The following is a 27,503-nucleotide window of genomic DNA, read 5'->3' on the forward strand; positions in this document are numbered from 1 at the left end:
AAAAACACAAGAACCAATTGATTGATTGATATGTGGAGTTTAACGTCCCAAAACCACTATATGATTATGAGAGACGCCGTAGTGGAGGGCTCCGGAAATTTAGACCAACTGGGGTTCTTTAACGTGCACCCAAATCTGAGCACACGGGCGTACAACATTTCCGCCTCCATCGGAAATGTAGCCGCCGCAGCCGGGATTCGAACCCGCGCCCTGTGGGTCAGCAGCCGAGTACCTCAGCCACTAGACCACCGCGGCGGGGCCACAAGAACCAAGCGACACTTTGACAACTATAGAGGAAAAAAATAAAAAAAATTAAGAGTAGGAAGAGTAAGAAACCAAAAGAAAAAAAAATGCCATGGGGAAATAAGTAGACAGAAATATGGACACAAAGACAGAAAAAAATGAAAATAAACAGAGGTAGAAAGAAATAATAAAAAAAGACAGCTGCCCAGCTACACACTTGCTTGAGGCTTGACAACGTGAGTGCGACGCTGCCTTAATATCTTTTTTTTTTCTTTTTGGTTTAAAGCAGTGTTGGTATTTTTGTTATAGTATCATTTCTCCGACTTTGTGAGTGCTCATGCTATGAAGACACGAGTATGTCAGAATGCGGAAAAAATAATGTGTTATATGACCTTCAAGCTCGCAGTCAGACCGATATTCGCCTTTATGATTTGCGGTACAGAATTGCCCTTAAGGCTGGCTACTTTGCTTGTAAGCGTGTTAGTGTGTGTGCCTTAAAAACTGTGTTCTCTATGAACTGAAGCAGCGTACTTTGGTATCTGTTATTAAGTATATCTTGCCCTTATCTGGTCGTATGTCTGTAGTGAAGGCCGGCATGCAGTAGCAGACGGGAGCGTTCCGTTTGTAATCCATTTAATACCCATATAAGATGGTATGCTTCTGCTTCCAATATTGCAACAGGGCCATGCGGCCACGTAGCCCACAGTGTTGCCGCCACCGGTTCCACATTCAGATGATAGCAGTTGTAAGAACCCCCCCCCCCCCCCCAGCTTGAACCCTCCAAAGCATAATTTCCTCTGCCCTGGTGAAACGAAGGGGGGTGAATTGGCCATGTGGATTGAGCAGGCGTGACCTCCCAAATTAAATAATTATGGGCGCGGTGTGACTGCAGTGGTTGATGTGGGAAGAAAATCACTCGAAAAGCTTCTTTATAAGGGCAGTGTGCCTTCTCAACACTTCAAAAGCTGAAGCGGTCGCGAGAGGAAGGAGTTTGAGGCGGTGTTATGTGATGTCGCAGTATAAAATATTTCGCATTGTGGAAGACTGGCTGCACTCATGTAAGAAAAATCAGGCACAATCCGCAAGAAGATAACAGTTTCATTAAATCGACTGTTTGAAATAATGACGAGACACTATGCGCGTAGTTTTGAATGAAAGGCAGAATTACGCGATGCATGTGCTTCGCGACCGGAAGAGAATACACGCAGGGATGTAGCTGCATACTTTGTTGGTGTAGAGGCTGGATACGATTATCGTAATAATGATGGTGAATGATGAATTATTGTTCAGCACCTTGAAAGGTCAGGACAGCTCACATCACTCGCTCATTACGCAGTTCACATGGTGTTGCTTCATGTGCAATACTACGCTCTCCCTTTTCAAGAAGTAACAATCAATGAAATGACCTCTGACTCCAAACTGGCAACTTTGATAAGGCTGTGTTGCTCAATAGTCTACATGCTTCATCTCTCCTGGCCCCGCCGCGGTGGTCTAGTGGCTAAGGTACTCGACTGCTGACCCGCAGGTTGCGGGATCAAATCCCGGGTGCGGCGGCTGCATTTCCGATGGAGGCGGGAATGTTGTAGGCCCGTGTGCTCAGATTTGGGTGCACGTTAAAGAACCCCAGGTGGTCGAAATTTCTGCAGCCCTCCACTACGGCGTCTCTCATAATCGTATGCTGGTTTTGAGACGTTAAACCTCACATATCAATCATTCATCTCTCCTAACCAATTATGAGTAACAAATGTTGCAGTTCAGATATTTTAATTTAGTTTTAAAACACGCACGAATAGTCACCTGAGATTTCAGCACCTCTCGAGATTGCCACTTGTGTGACGTAAATAAACGGCCTCTGTGATGTTCCACGAAAAAAGGCGAGTATTCTCGACGTCACAGAACATTCACGAGGCAAACACGAAACCGCGACTGGCACCCAACTAGGACTTTTTTGCAGGATCTTCTCGCTCTTTTTAGGCTGCTCTCGAACTGGTTCTGGCTGCTTATGCCTGGATAGTTCTTGGTCCTTCTGTAGGAGCCATGATGAAAGCACCAACATACATAGTTTCAATATTTATTGTGGAGGTCCCCTGTGTAAATACAACTGCCTCTTCAGCGTGCTGAAGCTTGAGCCCACGTGTTCTGAGGCAACCACCGGTGTGGGGCGCAACTTTCCTACGCTTTGAAGTGGACGTTCTGAACTAACTCTAAAACTGGTGATGACTAATAACGACAGCATTGATTATACTTTGCATTAGATTATTTAAGATTGAACTTCGACCTTAACGTTTACAAAGCTACAAATAGCAGTTTTGAAATCACTAATCAAAATTTTGATGCTAGAAGTTCAATAATCACGAAGTTCACTTGAATAGCGACACAAAAAAAAGCTTACCCAAAAATACAGTTTACACCATACTAGCATATGAAGTGCACTCAATGAACACCAAACCGACTTTAGCCCTGTTATTTACGTCGACAATAGAGATGTCGTAAAATCCTTTTTTTTCCACACGCTGTGTTCATCAAGGCCATTTTCTGGTGAGGCACTTAAGGACTGTGCCTTAACAATGATAACTTCTTTGCTCTTCATGTCGAACCCACGATGTCAATACGAAACGCTCCGGAGTTAGATACCTGCAGATTAATTTCTGTCACCCGGTGCTTCCAGGCTTGGGGTCAGTCGTTAGCAGGTCGGTCCAGGGAGTATTCAACTGGGAAACTTGTGTTTTAAAACATCGGAGGGACATGTAACTCCCTGAAAGAATCATATTGTTCGCATGTTGTATTACAATACCAATAATGTACTTGTCAACCTACATATAACACACGATGGTATCGTTCTATAACCAGATCAATATGACTGATTAAGTCAAATATGTGGTCACGAGCTTCGACAGTTTTTCTTTTGAATTATTTTTCTGTGTGGCTTTCATACATACATGCGAATGTATACATATAGCAGACATCACGGTGGTGGCGAAAACGTGGATGATCCCCCTATATAGGCATCGGTACAACACCAAAGTGAAACGCTTGTTTACAGAAGTAGTTGAGCGTTTATGTGCCTTGTTTCAATAACAGCCACAAACTGTAACGTCAGGTTAGGAATTCCAAGCAGCTCGAAGCTTGAAGCGCACACCTGAAGCAGAAAGCACGCACGAAATTAGCATACGAAGTATGAGAGCAGACTAACAACTCTCACAGCTCGAATAATAAGGCGCGCTGTTCAAACAGAAAGAAGCACAAAACGAGCGCACAAGATACCTGGACACGTGCAAAGAACTGTCATAACTCTTTCTGCGCCGCGCGCCGCGTGTCATTCCTTTCGTAAACATGGACCTAGCAGCGTGCGAAGTGACCTTCGTCATCTCCCGAATTAAGGGTTTGATAAGCGCGCACTCTGGCGAAACCACGCTCTGTAGAGGTACGCTCCGTCAGTTCCGTGACGGAAGTACTCCAGCGGAGCCATGGTGAACTCCGGCATAAAGCAAGCTTGTGTTAAAATGAGCATAGGGTGTTTATATATTTGCTACAGCAAGAAAACAATATGCCCTTAAGGCACCTAATGGTTTGTTGTAGAAATAATTACACAAAGCAGTATTTATTATTCCCATTGTTTTTTGCGCAAATATAAATGCGGCATGTCACACACTGATCACTGATTATTAAGCTTGTTCGGCAGTATTCTAACGAAGTTATTGTCTTATACATCCAGATTTGCATCAATGGCTTATGCTTGGAAGAGAAAACGTCGTATGGATATGAAGCCGTACCATAGCATGTGTGGAGCTTGCGAGGGCCGACCAAAAACGCTAAATAAACATAGTTGTTTAGGTTCCCTCTTTGAGGAATTGAGATGTCTTTCTTTAGTTGTCGAAAAAATAATATACTGCATATACCTTATACATTTCATTGATATCATACAGGGAATTTAGGAAGCCCTTCACCACGGCGTCTCTCGCAATCATATCATGCTTTTGGGACATAAAATCCTCGATATTATGTTTTTCTTACGCAAAGTACTATCTCTGTCTCAGCCTTTCGCCCAAGGACTTTCCGCGCCTAAACTGATATATATTTCCCTACCTTAGCCTTCGCTACACTTCACGTTCAGTAGTTATACTAATAAACCACTATAAATACCGACGCGATCCCGGCGCTGGAACCGGCGCTGTCGCAGTCGTTACGCGAAAAAAGAAGAAAACAAAACGGAAGAAAATTGATGGAGCAAGGACAGCGACACTCAGTCGTCGTTTTGGCTACATGCGCGTCAAAGAGAGCGACACAAGAGGCCAACTGATACGACGGAACGCGCATGCACACCGCAGTAGGCGTCTCGTCGATAGGTGGCGCGTCGATGCCTTCGGCCACGGGATTCCGTGGTCTGCACACCTATGCTCATGCCTTTACATTGAAAGGGGGTGCGAGTGGAAACAAGAGATGTGCGTCATTTCAGCCGTGTTCATTGCGAGTGGGCGTGTCAAAGAGACAGTTCACCGCCCAAAGAACATTCAACACCTTCGCTTCTACGAAAAGAACCCGTGGTCACTAAAAGAAGGCCAGGGAATGTTACAGGTACTGCTTGAACTCTTATTCACAGTGTCATAAGTTCTTGCTGCAAAGTTTTAGAATTTGTAACTTCCTTTGTAATGAACCAAGAACGCATGACACCGTATAGGATGTGGTCGGCTTGAGGTTTCCGGGTACGCCTCCGTCCTGCAATTGGAAGAAAGTGTGGACAGCAAAGTGATAATTCTTGGGGTTTCCCGTGCCAAAACCCCCGCATTATTATGAGAGGTGCCGTTATGGGCCGCCCTGAAAATTTCAACCACGTCGGGTGTTTTAGCGTGTAGCTCAGTCTAAGTACACGAGCCTGAGGCATTTTCGCCCCTACGCTATATGCAGCCGTGGATTCGATCCCACGATCTGCGCGTCCGCATTCGAGTGCCATAAGTACTACAAAGAAGTAAAAGGTGATGGCAAAAATCTCTAAACCACTGAATATACAGTTTTGTACCGTCTTATTTTGTTCCACTATTCAGACGAGATTCGTTAAGCCTTTGTTGTTAGAATGGACAGTCGTTGGTGGGTGAGCTTAGTGCGTGCTTCTCGGCGTATTCTTTTAGGCCAGCCTTTACAGTACTTTGCCGAAACCACAAAATAAGTTTTAACGCCTAGTGTTCTTTTTGAGGCTGTTTCTTCAATTTTGTATATCTTCTCATCTGTTTTGGTTATATTTGTGGTGATGAATGCGTTGATTGTCGTGCGTGGTTTAAAAATATTTGTTCTCTTGTCTCGGTCTGCTCAGCCATTTTTTTTTTCTTTACCGTAATACGCTATACATAATCAATTGTGACGACCCCACTCGCCCAATCAACACTTTTGTACGTTAATTTTCTGTCTTTTCCCCCCTTGAAGACGCGGCAAGATATATATTATACCAGGACCTTGATTAAACTTCAGTTGAAAGTAAGTGCTTGTCAAAGTGGAGCTCTGCAGCCACCGTCTTCAGAGCACGCCCTACGGTATTAATTTGTTCCCTGGCCCTCACACTTCACCTCAACGAAAAGCGCGATTCCTGAACGGTTAGCGGCGTTTGAAGAAAGACCTTTTGCCGTCAGAACGGGCCATCAACATGACCACCATGAGGAATCTATTAGTTTGTCGTGTCCCAATTAATTCGCCTTTATTGTAACAAGTGAAGTTGATATTCACGGCGGCATATTTTCCAGAACAGCTCTTGTGGGTTTTGGCAGCACTGGTTCTACGAGCATCCTTCTCGCTAAACGAAGGCACTGAGTCCGAATTTTACAAAGTAAATAGCGTCTGTGACCCCTTACTTGCACGGAGTCTCTCATCGGGTGTAGAAAATAGAATAAAAATGAGAGAGGAATCCAGCTTGATTGCTTCGACGTTCATGTTCACAGGAATAAACAATTTGTTGATGGCGCCCCTGTCAAATTTCTTATTCTGGATTCGTCGAATATTTTTTTCCTTTATTCTACGCGGCTGTTGCTGTGCTCGCAGTTAACCGCTATTATTTGATATCCGCCCTGATAGTGCAGCGGTTATGGCGCTCCAGCGCTGATGCCAAGGTAGCGGGCGTAAATCCCAGCCACGGCGGCCGCATTTCTATGAAGATCGTAGAGCTAGAGAGCCGTGCATCTATATTTGGATGCACATCACAGATCATGAGAAGGCGGAAATTTCCGTAGCGCATCTCCACGGTGTTTCTGATGATTATGTAGTGGTTTTCTGATGTGAAACCCCCCAAATTAATCCCGTAATTATCTGATAAAACGCGAAAACTGCGCCTGCTAAAGCGAAACATTGGCAAAAGTGACGCTTATTCAGCCCTCAACTCAATTCATTATCGACTACTTGAGAACACAACAGACGTCTGCGAAGAGAATAAACAAGAATATAAAGGCAGACATAGAAATTATCGAAGCATTGTTGTGGCGCCTCAAGTATACGCAATAATTACTCTTCAATTGACAACCGCACAACTATGAACGCTAAAGCTTGAGCAATATTGGTGGGCGCTGCGGATGGGGTTGGCTGTTCGATGCCATTTGAAGTATTCTTAGGGCGGACAAACATACAAATTTACAGACAGACACAGGCAGACCAAAATTTTTTCGTCGAAGGTCCCCAAGAAAGACCATCGTCTTGAAAATTGAATAAACAGCTCGTCCTCTTGTGCATTTCCTTTTCGTTTTTTATTTCACAACGTACCAGTCGAGATAAAATTTATTACTCACGCTAACTGATATTTTGAACGTAGAATAGCGTGTATTTATTTACCCCGCTGAGGTTTTGAGTGAGCGTAGTGCGAGTAAAAATATATATATATATATTTTTTGCTGAGATTTCGCGGTGATTCCCGAGAGTTGTTTTTCAGTTCAGAACTTCTTGTGGCTGATGCAGTAGTATTTATTTGCATCCAGTTTTTGTGACGACTCCTAGTGATAAGAAAAAAAAACGTGCGATTACACCAATGATTCCTCGAAATTCGCATCTAATGAATGTAGAATGATGCACACAGAAACAATACAGAATAAAACAACCCCTAAAGGGACTGCTCGCGCCCCACAACCGCCCACCGTGTAGCGCCAATGGGAGATATGTCTTGCCTGATTCAACAATCAAGATTCACAGCTTGCACCGCCGTGATGGTGTAGTAGCTAAGGTACTCGGCTGCTGTCCAGCAGGTCGTGGCATCAAATCGCGGCTGCATTTCCGATGGAGGCGGAAATTCTGTAGGCCCGTGTGCTCACATTTGGGTGCACGGTAAAGAACCCCAGGTAGTCGAAATTTCCGGAGGCCTCCACCACGGCGTCTCTTATGATATAATGGTTTTGGGACGTTAAACTACACATATCAATCAGTCAGTAAAGATTCCCAGCTTACGCATAGGTGTAAGTTGCAGGCCACCGTAAGGTACGCCGATCTGTGAATATGAGCCCGCCTGACATCAACTTTTGCTTGTCCACTTATAAACTGGCACTTAGTCGTGTTGCCCGCCTGCACTGCAACAGTGCTCATGCACAAGTTCGCTAACTATACCTAAACGTACGCAAACCACGGTAGCTCAATCATTTTCCAATGAGCAGCATTGATAGAACACAGTGGCAGCACATATTCACGAGCGATGGCGAAGAGCAGCGGCACGCCTGTCCCGGCTTGCTACCGACGAAAACGATAGAACCTTTTATAGGAGCACGGCTATGCGATGAACGGCTGATGGCGGTCGCAGAATGCACACCTTTTCCAACTTTCGTGGTCGTCAATTTTTTTCGGCTCAACTTAGAAATGGGTGTCCTCTATTCACAGCGCCTATTACGGAGCCATGCACTAACGACGAACGACAGCGAATTGCACGCTTTTTACCAGGCTCGTACACGCAGCTCACTGGCACCCATCTAACGGGTTCGTCGTCCTCGTATTGGTACTCGCCTTCGCGCTCGACGTTTTACAGTGTTTCTTGCGTGGCAGGGAGAAACACAATTCAGGCTATATGTATACTTTACTTTAGCAGACAGTATTCCCCGTGAAACAAAATCTATGCGATGTTAGCTACACCTACTCCCGCAACGAAGTCACAACGACCAATGGCTGGCTCACTGCCGATGACGTAGCGAAGGCGTTTTTTTATCGCTTCAATAACACGGCCGATGTCTCTACAAGAAGCCACTACGGATGATCACACCGACTTGATTTAGTCACCGCTGGCAAAGTTCATCGTAGCTCTAAGGCATTGGGCGCAGAAGCGGTGTGTCCGCGGCGTCCAGGCTCGCAGGCTCGCGCTCGTACGTGAATGGCCGATAGATAATGGAAGCAATACGTGAGATCCAGCCCTGTGTGCGTAGTGGTATGCCAGCTCGATCTGATTTTGCCCGTTGCGTAAGCAGTCATAGGCAGCACAACCTTCTCACTCTCGTCTGTCTCAAGGTTTACTCGACAAGAAAAGCCAACAATTGCGAAAATTTCCCAGATGGTTTTTCAGCAAGGTTTTTCTTTTTTGTGGTCCCAGAAGCCCCTCGTGCTCAGACCGCTTTTCAATTTTTCAAGCCCATGAATGTGCCACTCCTAGTTCCAGTGAAAACGCAAAGGCCCAGCCAGGCGCAAGAATGAGGCACGAGAATGCCTTTGTAATCTTTGAAAAGACATTTAAGGTGTTATATACCTTCGCATGAAGTGGAAGCAACACTTTTTGGTAGATGAAAGGCGTACCGAATCAGGGAGCTTTTAGTCACGTGTTATTAAACTGTTTCATGCGACACGTGGTATGAAACGTTATAATGGCTCTTGAAAACACCGTTATGGAATTCCCCCGACGTAAGATTTGTTTCGTTTTTTTGAGGTGGTATTAAAGTTACGTCATGGAGTGCCTTTTACTAAAGGATCCCAAAACCGCTATCTGTGCTAATTTTGCTTAGATTGAACGTTCATGTTTTTCTTTGACTCATGATTAAAAGCTAAGCTCGGTCATCATCATCCACCGAGGTTATCAATGTGCAAGTACCTTCAGTGACTTACATCTGCGAGCTCTATGGTCCCAAAATTCTTTCAGGAATATAATTACAATAAGTAAGCCTTTTATAAAGGTAAAATGTTCTTACCTGCTCGTTCATAGCACTAAGCTACAACGAAAGACGCAGGCACGCACGCACGCACACACACGCACACACACGCGCGCACACACGCGCGCACACACGCGCGCGCACACACACACACACACACACACACACACACACACACACACACACACACACACACACACACACACCCTTTACTGTAGGAGTTGCTGGCCACCTAAAAGGGGGCAGTTGTAATTGCAGGCCGCGTCCCCGTAGAGGACGTAACTTTATGAGGCTCGGTTCTTTCTTAGCACCTTCAGACAGTCGTGGTGTTGCTTTCAGAGCACCGTGTTTCGCAAGGCTTTCTCCCAGTAGGCTTTGATAGAGAGAAGGTGTCAACGCAACGCAGGACATCGGTAGGGTGTATAAGCCTTAGAAAAGATTGGCCCCGTACTTGCATGTTTCACAGCAAGATTCGTCGAAAGACGATAGTCTTGCGTCTTGAGAGAGTGAACAAAACGTTTATTTGATGTTCTGCGCCAGTGAATCAGTGAATTGGATTCTGGAAGTGCTGCATAAGAGTCTCGATCCGCGCATCGAAGGTGACCGAGCGCATGGAGGCACGTTAGACACGAGCGCTTTCTAGCAGTTATCTTCGAAAGCGAATGTAGGCGTGCGCGCCGGTCTTGGAAGAGATAAGGTGCAGAACATGAAGCGACGCGACGAGCTGCTGCCACCACCTCGTCGTCTTAGCAAAGTGTTCTTTTTGAGCATCATGTTGAATTATCAGCGCAGCGTGATAAACGCCATAGTCCTTAGAATTAATGCCTTCTGTAGTATAAAGACGCACACATACCAAATGTTGACGTGTTGTTACGGTGCCTCACACATGTGCAATATTGGCTTTTCAATTTGAAATTGCACAAGAATGAACGCTGAACTTTGAGCAATATTGGTGGCCCTGCGGATGGTGTTGGCCATTTTAGAGTATCGTTTGGGGCCGTTTGAGTATTGTTTCGGTGGACAAACAGACAATCTACAGACTGCCAGACAGCAACACGCAGGCCAAAATTTTTGCGTCGAAGTACCCGAAGAGAGACTATCGTCTTTAAAAAAAACTATTTTCACAGCAGTCGATCTTGCACCTCCGAGCTCAGCAGCACTAGCCACCACCGCTGCCGGAGGGCCTCGGGAGAACTTAAGTTGACAGATTCCCACAAAAACATCCAGCAGCTCTGGGAGGATGTACGCAGACAGTCTCCTGTAAGCTCTAGCCTGGACCATGAAATAAAGTTTATTCATTTTGTGATTGAGATTTGAGATTTCGTTTATTTCACCATAATCAATACATAATAATGTATACAGTTTGAACAAAGGTCAAATAGGAAAGAGGAAAAGTATCGTACGTGGCGGGGATAGCATGGTGAAAGCTTCATTATCTGCAGCTTAAAAAGCACCGCCACCCCGACACAATGGCAGCAGCGTGCGGTACAGAGAGAGGTTTACTTAAGGAAAATATTTCTACTCGCACTGCGAAAATCACTACGAACGCTCAAAAAACATTTTTATTGAAATGAATGATTGAATTAATCGACTTTATTTGAAGACCAGCAGTTTTACCGGGCGAGGTGGGGGAAGAGGGGATTAACCCCTGTCCCTTCCAGCTATCCGTTGATTAGGATAGCGCTGCCTTAGGTGACTGCCTGAAGTTCTTGCACCCAGGCGGCATCTTCAGCTTGCTGGACGGCCCAAAGCTGATCGGCCACCTCGTCGATTGTGAGTGCCGCCTCCCAGCGGCAGCGCAGCTAACGCCGCCGATCGGCAACAGTGGCCGCAGCCGCGGCGGAGGCCGGCCCCAGCCCTCACGTGGTGGCGGCAGCAGCAATTTGCCTCGAAGTTCGTTCCTGCCTAGTTGTAAAGCTAAACATTTAATGAAACCATACCTAAAATAGAATTTTTAAGCAATTCACGTAGAGTATCGATTGTTAATTTGAACTTATTTGGTACAGTGGGTAAGCAAAATTGTAGTATCTGTGACTAACTGTTTCGACGAGGGCGTGGAGTAGACCAGTTAAAAGTGTGTCTCGTTGAACGTGTGGAATGATTTACAGCTAATATGGCAAATGTATGTTATGCGGCGACATTTACGGATTAGTTCTGATCTGTATGTTGTTACGAGACAGTATTCGTAGAGAAATTCAATTTTTAAGATCTTCAATCCTGTGAAAGAATCAGACGTACGTGCAGTGTAGGAAATATTTTAGATGCTATGTATAGCGTTTTCTTGCGATATCATCAAATTATGTAACGAATTTTTGTACCGGTTTTCCAAACTAATTGACAAAATGGTAAGTGGGCAGTAGATAGGGCACGATATATCATAATTGTTTTCTGTTTTGGTAATATGCGTTGACATTTTTTAAGCATTCCCACTACTCTCCATAGTTTATTTCTTATGTAATCGGTGTTATGCGCGCGATACACAAGTTCGTGGAACACAACTCCTAACGTCTTTGCAGAGAGGGAGAATTCTTTTTTCAAATTATTTGGGTACAATGAATTAGGTATTGGACATGGAGTAGATTTCGCTCTGAACATAACGGCTTTAGTTTTCGAACAGTTTATGCGTAAGGTGTTTGTTACGGTCCAAGTGTAAAGCTTGCCCAAAGTATCATTGGCCAATGATATGATATTGTCAATGTTCATTCCAGAAAAAACAAACTCGTATCATCTGCATAAATAACACACTCAATTATTGTGTTTATCTTTGTGACATTGTTTAGAAAAATAATAAACAGAAGTTGGCCGGGTACGCTACCCTGTGGTGCGCCATGTCTCATTTTTGCTAGCGGGGATAGTTCCTTTATTATTGACACACACTGTTGTCGGTCAGTCAACTAATTTTCAATTAAATTGAAGGGGACACGGCAGATGCCGTAGCAATTGAAATTTTGCAGTTATGTTGCATGATTTATAGTATCAAAGGCCTTGGAGAAGTCTATGAAAACGCCTAACGTTAATCTTTTCGCTTCTATATAATTAATAACTTCTTTTGATGAAGCAGCGCACTTTGGGTTGAGAGGCTAGTCCTGAAACCAAATTGGGAAGATGCTATATTCTGATGTTCGTCCAAAGTTCTTGACAACCTAATAAAAATAAGCTTTTCTAGACCCTTTGAGAACGCTGCCCATATAGAAATTGGCCTGTAATTACCCAGATTGTTTTTCCCTTCTCCCGTATATATATTACTGTTACTTTGGCAGTTTTTATACGCTGAGGAAAAGTACCGGCACGCAAACCGAGATAGTATATGTATGTTACTCACTCACATCAGTCCCGGTAACCAGGGTCAACGTCCGAGTATAAACACGGCCGCTCCAGGTAAACTTTTGGCACCATTTTTTTTTTTTGAGTGGTGAGAGCGCAGCCTGTAGAAACTTTCGCCTGCTGTGTAGGCACAAGCGACGGGATTATTGTTGCCGCGACAGGGCGGCAACCATAGCCCCCCCCCCTTGATCGCTCCCGAGATAAGCATGCTTGCAGACGACCGTGGCCGAAAGGCGATGTTCGCTTTACAGAAAGAGAAGTCTTGCCCATCCTTCGAAATATATATATATATATATATATATATATATATATATATATAGGGGAAAGAAGTGTATACTCAAGGGCTTGTTTTTACGTGTTATGACACAATATTATTGAAATCTAACAGAAAATAATGCCAAGTAAAGTATAGGAGAGGTGACTACACCGAATTGAAAAGTAAACTTGAAGAAAGAAAAGTGGGTGAAAAGATAACTTGTCGTTGTCGATGCTGTACCACTGACCTACCACGGCGGCTATCCTCCCGGGCACTTTATTGGGTATATATGTGAATTTAAGCGTAGAAGTGTCAGTCAGGGCCATCTGTAGCCATGGCGGCGAGTGTGGCACACTCTTTCATGAGCCTGTGTAGCTTCACGTAGCACGTGAACTTATTACGAACTGGCAGCTGTCCCATAGTCCCTCGTATACAACCTAGAGGCACCAAGTCTGCCAGTACGAGACCCTCGTTAAAGAATACTGGAAAGAACTGTATATATAAGGGCTTGTTTTTACGCGTTTTGACACAGCATTAATAAAATCTAACAGACAAAAATGCCAAGGAAAGTATAGGGAAAGTTATTAGACCGAATTGTAAGGTAAAGTAGAAGCAAGAAAAGTGGGTGAAATGATAAATTGCCGTGGGCAGTAACCGAACCTGTGACCTTCGAATATATATATATATATATAATATATATATATATATATATATATATATATATATATATATATATATATATATATATATATATATATATATATATATATATATATATATATATATATATATATATATATATATACGTGAGTTACTGCGGCGGTGGCGGTGACGGCAAAAACCAATCAAGACTGTTCATATGTATATATTAGCTATCACAACAAAAAAAAAAGCTTGGTCATATTGTGGGTGCCTGTCAAGTTCAGTACGTTTGCTGTAGTTACAGACCACTATGCATTATGTTTTCTTGTCGTCGCTGAAAGACTCATACCGTTCCGGCAACTAGCATGCCGATGCTGATGTGTTCTCTGGATCACTATTTTCCACAAAGGCTGCATCGATGTCCTCTATAAAAAAAGTTCCATCGCGCTGCCAGCTCTTGACGTCGACACCGTCTCCTCTGCCCAGCGGAGCGGTTCATACATGGATAGCTTCGCTTCAGAACTAATTATTCGAGGCACCGACACTTTCGACCAGTTTATGAATTTGATGCCAGGCATCGCACTTCGCCATTCGATATGGTCTATTGTACCGACTCAAGTACTCACCGTATGGCAGGAAGGGGCTGCGCCTTATTGCCCGAAAGCGGCGCTCTGCAATCTATGCGCCCTTTCACTCCAACCCGCAATGTTCTCACGTCGGTGCTTTCCAAGACCCATGAACCTCTTAACGAAAAGAAACTACTAGCGCGAAATGTTTACCTATGTTCGACAATTTCTTCGCAGTTGTCATGCGTGTCTGTAACGGCAAAAGTCACCACAATCAAGAGCAGCTCCACTGCACTCACTTGCGTTCCCCGACCGCCAAATGAATTTCGCCAGAGTTTACTTTTATGGACTATTGCGATTGACCACGACACGTATAACCAGTAGGCTATCGTTGCTGTGGACCACCTTACACTGTATGCCGAAACCGCTGCTCTTTCTACGGCGACCGGTCAAGACGTCGCAGCTTTCATCTTCAGTCGTTGTGTGCTCCATCCTGGTCCTCCTCGCAAACTTCTCAGTAACCGGGCCCGTTAGTTCCTAGTCGGTGTAATTGAGGTGCTTCAAAAATGCTGTCATATTGTACACTGGATAACTACTGCTTACCCACCTTCTGATGAATAGACTGACTGAGTGGTTCAATCAGACCCGTTAGCCGTTAGTAATCAGCCGTTAGTAAGGATTACCTGAATATCGTCGGCCTGATTTTCGGTCAGGCAATCACCTTTCTACGCTAGGAAACACCGAATCTTTCCGGCACCATAGTGTAAATTTTCGATGAGGGATTTGTGGGGGATTATAATAATTCCTACTACAACTGTACGCTGTGTTTCAGGAACTCCTTGAGTACCGGTTTCCACTATTTAGTGAACCGTTGCAATGAAGAAAAGCACGCAGGAGCGTAAACAGAACGTTTGTTGGGTTGAGGGGGCGGGGGGCAGAGGCATTTCCTTGAATTGGGCATTTATTTGTTCTTCATGCAAGCTCAGAAAAACACCAGGCCTGCACAGAAGGCACAGCACAGTCACAGCGAAAGCTAGGAGAGTAGCCTTCCGGAGCCTTTTTTAAACGCTCATTGAATAACCGCTGCAAGTACACTTGCTTGATTGTCACTACGGTATTAATAATAAAAATTTTATGATAGTAGGCCGGCATTCGCTATGCTAATTTTCGTCATTCTTCTGAAAGGCGTGGTACACTGTAAACCAAATTACACCCATATAGGTGTTTTATAGTGTCTATAACTCACACCCCAACACCCCACGAAATGGGTGTATCAAGCAGGGCTACACCTATATCGTGGGGCGAATTTCCGAATTTACACCCTATGGCACAAACATTTCTTAGGGTGTAAAGACAAATGTACACCCAAGTGGCCTTAAGGGAGTGAGGGTGTAAAAGCGAATGTACCCAAGTAATCTTAAGGGTGTAAGGGTGTAATATTGCTATGACACCCTAACACCCTTAAAAAACAAAAGTAGTGTAGGGGTGTAATTGCTCAAACAGCAAAAAGGGTGTGGGGGTGTTCATGCTGAATAATGCCCCAACACCCATGCAAAAAATACCATAATTCGAAAGTTACCCCTTTCCAGTAAGCCCCTGTGGAAGCACGTGAAAGCTTACCCTTTAGCTAGACCTTTCATGTGCAGATGTCCTATTGTAGTGGCTCCTGCCATAGTGTGGTAATCCTGGCCTTAGCACTGCTTTTATGGTGCATATATGAAGCACGGCATATAACACGTAATCCTAGCTTAATGCAAAGGCATCACTCAAAATGAGCTGCCACACGTAACACAACGTTCACAAAGTCATGCCATTGTGCAAAACGAAATCAAGCTTTATTTTATTAGGCACAGAGAACATACAGGATTCAGAGACAAATTGTACCTTAATCAAAAGCCTTTTTCAATTGTGCAAAGCAGAATGCTATTTGCTACAAAAGAAGACCGGAAATCAGACGTCAATGGTACGGCATGGAGCTCTAACGACCAATGCATGCATATCAAAGTACAACAAAAGAGCCTTTATTTGCACTTAAAAATGAAGAACTAATTTTAACACGCTTCAATGCAGCACAAAAGCACAGTGCAGTGAAGCATACAAACAGCAGAAAGAGTAGTGTAATGCAGCATGCCTTATTTCTCTAATATACTGAAATAATATATCAATGCACACTACAATTGCCACATTGGTACGCCACAGTTTGCATGTGTTGTGGCATGCCTTATGCATATTATGCAAAGCTAGTGGTATTCTAATGAAAGTAATGACAAAACAGTCTTAAAATGGCATTTTCATTTCACAATAACCCTTGTGTGTTCAGACATTCAGAATACTGGGGAAGTAATAATACATGAGTGAAAACAATAGGCAAAATTAGAATAGCTTAACAGTGTCACTAGATACTAACCACGCAGAATAATTGATTTAAAGATGTAAAATATCAAGCGCATCACATAATATGTCCCCCTGAAAAATGCAACATCAAAGAACATAAAATGGGCACACAAAAGCAGGGTAAAAGAGTAACCACTTACAGCTAGCAGAGGTGGAGCAGCTAAGCTATCATCTGGAGCAATATTTTGGAGCATCATATCTTGCTTTTCTAGGGAGAAAATCTAAATTTGGAGCAGGTTTCAGGAAAAACAAACACAGCATTTTTGAGCTTTAAATTTCAAATTTACAGCATTGATTGATATGTGCAGTTTAACGTCCCCAAACCACCATATGGTTATGAGAAACGTCGTAGTGGAGGGCTCCGGAAATTTTAAACACCTGGGGTTCTTTAACGTGCACCCAAATCTGAGCACACGGGCCTACAGCGTTTCTGCCTCCATCGGAAGTGCAGACACCACAGCCATGATTCGATCCCACGACCTGGGGGTCAGCAGCCGAGTACCATAGCCCCTAGACCACCGCGGTGGGGCTCCAAATTTACAGTAGTACAACAAATTATACTGAATCACACACACAAAAAAGTATGTGTAGGAATTATTTGACATACGCTAATTCATTCAAAATACACGAGAGTGCAGCTATTTCAACAAAAGCACTCTTGAACTGTCCCACAGTGCAAACAATGCTACCCTCCCTATATACGAATGCTCCTCGACTCAAATCTCATCCTTCACTTGTACTAGCTGAGCACAGCGCCACCGCTTGTCTAAAAATGACGCTGCGTTTCTTGAGAATCGCAGCAGATTATTCCTGATATTGAGTGACTTGCTCTGCCTAGAGACTGCGCTGGAATCAATTTTCTCAAGTCAAGGTGAAGCATTTAGTGAAGGGACGTTCTAAAATACGGGTGTAAAACTCGCAGTAGCATTTGGTGAGCTTGTCTAACTGTTTGACAGGCGACTCAGAAATTCTAGATATTCGTAAAGAAGGAGCTCAAGGGGGTGGCGAAAAGAAAAAAAGTGGCATACGATTTTCTTTATCGTCGCTTAAGACTGCGAAAACCTCATAAATCACTCTGAAAGACGGCCAGCACTTACACTAGTACTCGTTATTGAATGGCATCTGCATGGCAGAGTAATATAGAGACAAAAATATTTTGTGTCCTGTAAATCAAAAAGCACTTTTCCGCAGAGCGAAAGCGTATTCTGGCGAAAGCGACTTAAAAAGCATTATGGAAGTCATAGAAAGGGGGGGGGGGGTAGAACTTTCTTTTAAACCGTTCTACTCTTCTTTTGCTGTGGGGCTAGAATATAGTCAATTAAAAGTTATAATTACGGTTGGCACATCTGTATTAGATTGGATGATGATGACCCCCCCTCGATGGTTTAGTCGCCAAAGTACTCAGCTGCATTTTTCATGCAGGCGAAAATGCTGTAGGCCCATTTCCTTAGATTTGGGTGCACAAGAACCCCAGGCGGCCGAAATTTCTGGAGCCCTCCCCTAAAGCGTCTCATAATCAAATGGTGGCTTTAGGACATTAAACTGCATACATCAATCAATTGGATGGTGATGCGCAAACTTAAGTTGAATGATGAATTTTATGTTTCTTGATAAAATTAACAATACTGAGAAATAATTGAGGCTGGTTGGGCATTTCATAATGGTTTTGTGCAAAATTAGGAAATTGTATCCAATTGACACAATTGGCACGGCTGCTGTTCTCTTGAACATGCAAATATGAATACGAAAATATCATGTAATATTTTGCTACAGACATTAAACATGTGCTGTGAATAGACATGAATGCCTGAATTGAATAGTCAATTTCACGTCAAAACTACGACCGCACAAAGAAAACACATGAACAGGACGGGTGCTCACTAGCAGCTGTTTGTACCTTATATTCATAATATACTATATATTCATACGTACAACCTTAAAAAGGTGGCGAGTCGGCATGAAGTACTGATCGTGTTCGTGCCCCTAACAAACTAGCAAAATTGCGCCGGTGCATCGCTGAAAATCATGCTGAGCAGCTGAAAGGCTGTAAAAAGAAGCATGCGTGGCCATTCACGAAGTCTGCTACTGAAGTGGTATACAAAATACCCTTATCGTGCAGAAAGACACAGGTTAGCCAGACGACGAGGCGCTGCGTCAATGATCGAGCGAGGGAACACGCCCTTATGGCAAAGAATAACGACGGTGCCCGTTCAAGAGCACATGTCATTTTATGTGGATTCACACCAAGAGCCATTTTGATGGGCTTTCACAAAAGAAAAGGGGTATCAATTGCATTAGCAAAACTTCACTCATCATGTATGAGCTGGAAGCAGGGTATCTAGCGATCATGTGTCCTATAGCGTGATTAGGTAAGGGACGGCCCGAGTAGGTTGCACAAGCGTTGACAAAAAGTGGGTTTATATCAGCCTATTTCCTCAAGAAATCAACAATTGCAAATGAGTGCCCATTCCGTTTATGTGTTTTCTTCGTTTGTGTGGTCGTCGTTTTGGCGCAAAATTGGCTAATATTTAATGCAAACATGCACCAACTATTCCAACAGCAAGTTCTACTACATATTAATGCTACTGCTGCACATGTAAACAACAATAGCACGTGCAGTTCCCTTAGAACTGTGAAAGAAGCGGCACTATACAGTGCCTCAGAAGAGGCACTTTCAGTATATTTTTTGGTAAATAAAGGGCTTAATAAGCATAGGACCTTTTTCTGTGTTCATGACACACTGTTAGGGTGATTTCATGCTAAACGCCCAGCCGTTTTGGCGACCATCTCAAATGCATTCGAAAAATATTGTGCTGATTAACTGTATTGAAAGCAGTGAAACGGTAGGATATTTCGGAGAGAAAAAATGTTTGGTCGCAAGGTTGCCGTCGGAACTTTCCGGGATGTCGTTTGGGTGTGTGTGATAAAATTTATTTTAAAAGTATGTTCTATACCAAACTTGGTCTACATGTTGAGTAAAGGTTCTTGTGTAAGGTGTTTGAAGCTCAGTAATATTATTGCAACTATACTGGCACATATGCTTCTAAGAATTTATCCAAGATGTGCTATGTTTGCAATTTCTTTATTGCAATACTGCAGTTTGTATGAATATCTGTGTAGTGAATACCTACTCGACGCAAGGTATATTTTGAGAAAAAAAAATTTGAGACTTATCAAGCTGGTAAACTTTATGAGAAAAAATCATAAATTCTACAAAATCGTAATTTTTGATCATATTCAGATGCGATTTACGCCATGTGGTGGCTTAACTAAAAATTACCTTTATACATAAATTGAAAGCAAATGAACACTTCTTTTCATATACTATCATTGAATTTTTTGTTTTAAGGAAGAAAATATTTTTTAGTATTCCCATTGGTGCCTATCTTCCCATTTCGTCATACAACAGCTGCCACCTTGAAATTTCCTGTTTTCATCAATGGGAAAGTTCAAAACTTTTCTTCCTTAAAACAAAAAAATGTAATGATAACAATTGGCACATGAAAATACCTTTTTTTCTCTTTCGATGTAGGTTTGAAGGTCATATTTATTTGGACCACTCCACAGTGCAAATCGGGTCTCAATATAAACGAAAATGACGATTCTGCGAAACTCGTAATTTTTTCTCGTAATGTTTAGCAGCTTAAGAAGTCTCATAATATTATTTCCTCAAAATATATATTTTGTGTAGTTAGTATTCAGTAGTCAGACATTCATACCACATGTTGGCTAAGTTCTTGTAGGCATAGTAGACGAAGAAAGTGCTTAACAGCGCAAATGACAAGAAAGAAAAGATGAGACGAGAACAGAGCCCTGAACAAACAACCATAGTTTATTGCAAACCAACTGCAATATACAGAAAACAGAATCTGCGCATAACCACGCATTATAAGCAGAATTGCACATACATGCACCATACGGCCTACCTTATCGACAACCGGTCATATAAGTGGACCCCAGATAACTAACTTCACAGCAGTTAAAAAAATTGAGGGTGCGCTAAGACAGGAAGCGCCAAGTTCTTGAATATAGAAAGCTTCACTAATCTCGTGCTCGCGCCGATTTTTATATCCCCCGTAATCAAACACTTGTCAAGAATTGGCTGTCAACAAGACTTATTACAATGGTCTACCAAGTGGCTGGGAAGGAAACCTTTTAGAGAGTTAGCGTTCTCCCTCAACCGATCATTCATGCATCGCCCTGTTTGGCTGATGTCCACAAGTAAATAATATCTTGTAGAGAATAGCTAAAACACATTCAACATGGTGCATAGCGTATTTCTTAGTGCATGCTTCTTTCTCAGGTCCTTCACTGTTGACCCTGCGACATAGGCCAGTGAGCTTGTCGCGTGCGCACAACGCAACTCTTACACCTATTTTTCCAGCGACCTTCTTTAGCCTATGGGAAACTTCGTGTACGTAGGGAATAACAGCCTTGCTAGAATGAGGCTTGTTGAGTTAGCTCTTGCTTTGTGTCTCATCAGGCAATCTTAGTGACGTTAGGAGAGTCTCGGCAATAGAAGTTAGCAGGGGATTAGAAAAGCCTGCTTGTTGAAGGCAGTGAACTTAGAACGAGAAACTGCACTCCATCTGGTGGTGACAAGAATCAGTTAGAATTGCCTTTAGGCAGGAAAAAGAGATGCTTCGCTTGACTAGCTTAGAATTAGTGGACGTAAAAAGAAGGCTTTTCCTTGAGAAAGGTTCGTACCGCCAATATACATGGTCAACCAAAAAAGCATTTCCAAGTCAAGGCATCGTAACTTGTCGTCATGAATCGAACTCCGACTTTAATTCCAGTTGCACCACTTCACGCCAAAAAATGTCAAATATCTCACCGGTGCAGATGTGTGCAATGTCTCAAGTTTAGCACCGGTTCTTTGTGACTTTTTACTCGCGCGGTATGAAAGAAGTCTCATGGCTAACTTTGATCACACGAGTACAGTTAAAGTGTTTGACTACGTTGACGACTTTTTAGTCCTTTACCGCATCGATCAATCTGACCCTCGGCGAACCACCGATGAGATATTTGATGTTTTCGGGTGTGAAATGAAGAAACTAGAAATAACGTCGGAGTTTATTTCTGACGACAAGCTACGATGTCTAGAATTAGAAATGCTTTTTTTTTTGTTCATCATGTATGTTGGCGGTACGAGTCATGCTCAAGAAAGAACCTCCTTTTTACGTCCGCCCATTCTAAGCTGGTCAAGTGAAGCATCGCTTTTTCCTGCCTATAGGCAATTTTAACTGGCTCTTGTCACCGCCAGATAGAGTGCAGTTTCTCGCTCCAAGTTCACTGCCTTCAACAAGGAGGCTTTTCTAATCCCGAGCTAACTTCCATTGCCGAGACTCTCCTAACGTCACGAAGAGTGGTTGATAAGAGACAAAGCAACAGCTAACTCAACAAGCCTCATTCTAGCAAGGCTGTTATTCCCTACATACACGAAGTTTCCCAAAGGCTAAAGAAGGTCACTGGCAAAATAGGTGTAAGAGTTGTGTTCTGCGCACGCGATAACCTCGCTGGGCTATGTCACAGGGTCAACAGCGAAGGACCTAAGAAAGAAGAATGCACTAAGAAACACGCTACGTGCCATCTTGAATGTGTTTTAGCGATTCTCTACAAGATATTTTTTTACTTTTGGGCATGGTTACATTGGCCAAACAGGGCGATGAATGAATGATCGGTTGAGGAGGTACGGCAACTCTCTAAAAGGTTTCCTTCCCAGCCACTTGGCAGACCATTGTAATAAGTCTTGTTGTCAGCCAATTCTCGACAAGTGTTTGATCACGGGGGATATAAAAATCGGCGCGAGCACGAGATTAGTGAAGCTTTCTATATTCAACAACTTGGTGCTTCCTGTGTTAGCGTACCCTCGATTTTTCTTAACTGCTGTGAAGTTCGTTATCTTGGGTCCATTTACATGACCGGTTGTTGCTAAGATAGGCTGTATGGTGCATGTATGTGCGATTCTGCTTATGGTGCATGGTTATGCGCAGATTCTGTTTTCTATATATTGCAGTTGGTTTGCAATAAACTTTGATTGTTTGTTCAAGGCTCTGTTCTCGTTTCTTCTTTCCCTTCTTGTCCTTTGCGCTGTTAAGCACTTTCTTTGTCTACCATACAGCACCAACCAGTCGTATCAAGCACATTGTTAGTCTTGGAGGCGTATGTGCCAGTGAAATTGCACTAATATTACTGCGCTTCAAACACTTTACTTATGAACTTGTACTTAACATGTAGACAAATTTTGGTATCGAAGAAATGAGCAGTACTTTTAAACTACTTTCCCACAAACCACACTGAAACGACATTCCAGTAAGTTCAGAAGGCAACTACGTGACCGAAAAATTTTTTTTTTGAAATTATTTTACTATTTCACTGTTTTCAATGCAGTAAATCATCACAATTTTTTTTAATACATTTGAGATGGTCGCTAAAATAGCTGGGATGTTTGGCGTGGATTGACCCATTAGTGGATCAACCTTTTAAGCTGGCGACATCTAGGCCATCTCTAGTTTTTCATACAACTGTAACATTATGCATTGTGCACAGTTTTCTACACGCTCTGCTGTTGATCTGATGGCAAAGTGATACTTATATTGAAAATATAAATAGGTATATAGGACACATAGCTTGAGATGAAGCCTTTCCCATCAGAGGAATGTTCCTAAAATGTACAAGATATTTGGTGCACCCTATGAGTAGCGTCCACCACTGCTGCGCCCTTTGAGTGAGGTCGTGAGCCCGGAACAGCTGCTTTCAGGTTGTGATGAAGAGTGCACTGCATTGTCAGCACCCAGTCCATCGTAGAAGACGTAGTGTGCTTTTCTTTCAACATTCTGCATGTAAGAGATGCACAACATTCAACTAAGCATTTAAAAAATACTGGGAACAATCAGAACCTCATTATGATGTGTCTTATAATAAAAAGCTCCAGCTTCTCCACTTTCAGCTTTACCACTATTCACTTTTACGTGTACAAGCATCTGTGCATATTAGTGTACGAATGCAAGTGCCATGCTTGAGTATGGTTTTTTCACCACTGTGGTGGTGGTGAAAAAGTGCTTCTCTCTTGAATCATGCACCTACCAAGAAGCTTGAAATATACTGGGAAGCTCAAATTTCAGCGTTTATACCAAGTTTTCTTGCTAAGCTAGAATACCCTAACCAATAGGCCACTACAATGGTAGATACAAAAAATTATATAAACCCATTCAGACAGAAAAGTAGCAATATTTATCATTTACTTCGAAGGATCGTTGTGTAGACATGTACACATCACAGATGTACAATCTACTGTGTGAAAATAGTGTAAAACATCGAGCAAGCCCCAATATGGAAGGATCAACAGCACTTACAATATGACAACTGCTGCTGGAAAAACAGCACTGTGTATTTTCGGAAGCTCATCTCTAAATTGCTTCTCCAGTTACATAAATTTGGTGTACTCGATAATTTTATGTCTTTCACAGGTTGCTTATTGGTCAACAAAATGATTACTTTAGGCCACGAGTAAAACTGACTACTCTCAAGAATAAATAAGACGTGCTAACCCTATTCTTCGAGTGCATGCATAAGCAGCTCATTCGCAGTTGAATTTTTTTAATTCATAAAAACAGCCATGCAACAGATAATATACCACAAGTAAGTTAAATATATGCTCAATAAGCTCTGGACTGTTGGACCATAAATATGTGTAATTTAAAAAATGCACGACATATTGGAGAAGTAGCTAATAGGAATATATGCATGGAGGGCTTATTAGTTGGATCACTGTCCTTACATTCGTAAGGATGAAACCTGCACAGACAAAATGCATGAAACAGACAAGAGCTGTTAGTTCTGCCTGCTTTCATTTACAGCCACCTTTGTCGCCATCATCATTTTGTTTTTCGCGAGCGTGTTCTTTAGTGGCTAACTATGCCTACACCATTATCATCTGTGCTGTATCAGTCTAACTGAAAGTTTTGTGTGCGTGTTTGTTGATACACTTTGGCTAAGCTTTCATATGTAACCACATCGCAAAACCCTACACCAAAATATACAGAAATATTCTATTCTACAATATTCTATGTGCCGCAGTACAATGGTGCAAAAATGCAAAAAGATGTGTGCAATTGAGTGTGGCTGTTCAATCCCTTATTAAAGCAGATCAATATTACTATATCCTGATTATTTACGATATAGTAGTATAAATATAAACAAACCAAGCAAGGCATAAAAAGCGCGAATCACTGATTAAACAAGGTACATATAAATTCTTTGGTTAGCTGCACGATTTTTAACAAAACACGTCACGCCGCTGCAAAGCGCAGGCATCAAAGGGGTACTGATACAAAGTTTAAGTATTTTTCAATTGTTGCTTTAAATAACGTATTTACTCGCATTAAAAACGCACCCCTATCTTCAGTCATTGAAATCTGCATTTTTTTTCTCCCGCGTAATAAACGCGCCCCATTTGTCCACTGCAGTCCCGCTAACTGACAACTGGCGCCTCTTTTACCGTTGATCTGCTTCGTTTTTATTATTATTATTATTATGCCATTTCTTTCGCCCACCTCGGCTAGCTCAGCCCTCTTCCCCCCCCCCCCCTTGTTTTCTCACCCGCTGCCGAATGCCCTAAGGTTTATCTGCGCGGGGCACATCCCCCCGTTTTCTTTAACCATGCCCCAAAGCGAGGTTCACGAACACTGCGACTGTTGAGACATCGCAGCTGATAAGCACACAGCGAGCGAAGGTCACGAAGCTACCGACGCCATGAGACGGTCGCTTCCTGCAATTACGAGTATCGCGGGCAAATCGGGAGTTGGCAGGCAGGCACGCACTTCTGCACTTCGTTGTTCGCATACACGAAAGCTTACCTTTTCAGCAATAGCACGAAATCCAAAAGCGTTCTCCATGTAGCTCCCAGCGTACAGTCCGTTGATTGCTTGATCGTAAACACTCTGCTTGCGGCGGGCACAAGCTTCAATGAAAGCCGTTGACAGAGGACACACACTCCGCCGCACCGAAGTTGTTCTGTACTAGCCGACACGCCACAGATTGCAGTGACAGGTACTGTATCCACTGTAAGCACAAGTTAAACTGTGCAAGCCGTATAAGTACGCGTCCCTGACAAAGCAAGTGAATAGTAAAATAATAAACCTCCGTCAGCCTGCAGCAAACACGCACACGACATGTTACCACCCAATTCAAAGTCTGCCTGTTGACGATGGCGATGCGCAGTTGCTTCGAAACCTCAAAACCGAAACCGAAACCGAAACACATAGCAGTACCGTTTTATGATATAATTTCCAAGCTATGTTAAGCCTCCAAGATATAGTGTAATATTTCATGCTTGACAACATATTTATTTGCTAGCAGAGCTTCAAAGCCTTTTTTTTTGCCACTGACGTGTGCAGGTGGCAAATGCGTAGCCTTCGTAATGTACATTTTTTTTCCCGGGTGAGGCGTTATTGCGGCGTTGTTTCGACATTTCAGAGTCAAAATTTGTTACTTGCGGAACATAGATATAAATAAGAAGTTAGGGAAGGGTGGCAAGGAGGTTGTTACATATTTGACACATCTCCCACCCTTTTTTATGTTCGTTTGAGGAGATATTTTTTATTTCAAAATGGGGCAAATCTAGAACCGAAACAAGCTCAACTAACGCTGCCTTGACATATACATACTATCAACGTTCTTCTAGAACAGTAATATTTATAAATAATGTTTTAATATTACTGTTTTAGAGGAAACGTGAACGTGTGTATGAGCCAATTGAGTGTCATTTGAGCTACTTTCGGGTCAGGGTTTGGCCCATTTCGCAAAAAAAAAAAAGAAAGCTTGTGATTCGGATCCGCACGTATGCAACTACAGGCAAAAATTTACATACAAATTTCGCCAGGCCCCCTTTTTTCCTCTTTCTGTTCCCTTGCAAGCATAAATCCTAGCAACACCCCTGCTGTGCTATTAGCTTCTTTTAAATAACACTCTGCCAATCAGCAAGAACCGGGGGCTTTGCTTTTTTCACCGACAAATTATGAAGGACGCTTGCTTTTATTTCAAGTCTTAAATTTTGTGTGAGCATACCAATGTGCGATTATCAGTGCATTGTAACGCGACAGTAACAACTGTCAATTGCAATGCTGCAATTAGTAAACTACTCTACTTCTTTGTGGCACGGGTACATTGCGCTAGTGTTGTCTACGATCGTTCACGTGTATATTATACGACGCGCAAGCGTGCATTTCAAGTAAATATAAAAAGAGCACTAAGTGCCCACAGAGTGGTGCGACCCATTGGAAGAGTTCACCCGTGCTTAGCGTATGTGCGCCAAGCTTGTCCGGCGGCGCAGCATGCGTGCACAGCAGCTGCATCCGAGTAAGCTTAGCCTGTTAATTGCAAACATGCCTAGTTCCGTGGCAATGCGAATACTACAAACATTCAATTTGAACTGACCCATGTTCATAGATCTAAATATAACTCACTGAATAAATCAGGGACCCGTGTATTGATGCGAAATACTTCAGTGTGAGGAAATATATGGACCCCCATTGTAAAAAATTGACCCCGTATCTCCATGTTTTTGCAAATGTCGTCAAAGGACGATAGTCTTGCCTGTGGAGAGAGTGAACAGGACATTTATTTGGTGTTCTGCGCAAGAAAGTCGGTGAGTGGTATTCTGTAGGCACTGCGTTTGAGTGCCTCGAGCGTACAGCTAAGGCGAAAAAGAACATCAAATCATGTCACACGTGAGACATGAGCGCCATCTGGCAGTCTTCCTAGAAAACAAAGCGTGTGGCTTTGGTAGGGGTGTGCGCGCCCATCTTAGAGGTGATAAGGTGTAGAACGCAAGGCGACGGGTAGATTCCACCTCCTTAGCAAAGCGTTGGAAACGCTCCCTGTTCCGTGCAAGCATTGCATGGTCAGCGCAGCGTGATAAGCGCTACGACCCTTAATATTAGTAATGTATGCTTTTCTAGTAAAAGACGCACATGCAGATTATATACGTGT

At 43.0% G+C, this 27,503-nt stretch overlaps 1 protein-coding gene and 1 long non-coding RNA gene across 3 annotated transcripts in view; both read left to right on the forward strand.

Moving 5' to 3' along the window:
- The window catches only part of LOC119165398 (venom metalloproteinase antarease TserMP_A), a 28,627-nt gene extending 24,533 nt beyond the window's left edge, over positions 1-4,094 (forward strand). Inside the window, exon 14 of the mRNA XM_075871753.1 lies at positions 3,959-4,094. Coding sequence (XP_075727868.1) covers positions 3,959-4,021 — 63 coding nt within the window. The 3' untranslated portion in view covers positions 4,022-4,094. The remainder of the gene's footprint in view (positions 1-3,958) is intronic.
- Positions 4,095-4,551: 457 nt separating this feature from the next.
- The window catches only part of LOC142769008 (uncharacterized), a 346,562-nt gene continuing 323,610 nt past the window's right edge, over positions 4,552-27,503 (forward strand). For both annotated transcript variants that reach the window (XR_012885596.1, XR_012885597.1), the window contains exon 1: positions 4,552-4,818. This is a non-coding gene — a long non-coding RNA (uncharacterized LOC142769008). The remainder of the gene's footprint in view (positions 4,819-27,503) is intronic.

The sequence above is a fragment of the Rhipicephalus microplus genome, chromosome 8, assembly GCF_043290135.1.
Source record: "Rhipicephalus microplus isolate Deutch F79 chromosome 8, USDA_Rmic, whole genome shotgun sequence".
Classification (NCBI taxonomy): domain Eukaryota; kingdom Metazoa; phylum Arthropoda; class Arachnida; order Ixodida; family Ixodidae; genus Rhipicephalus; species Rhipicephalus microplus.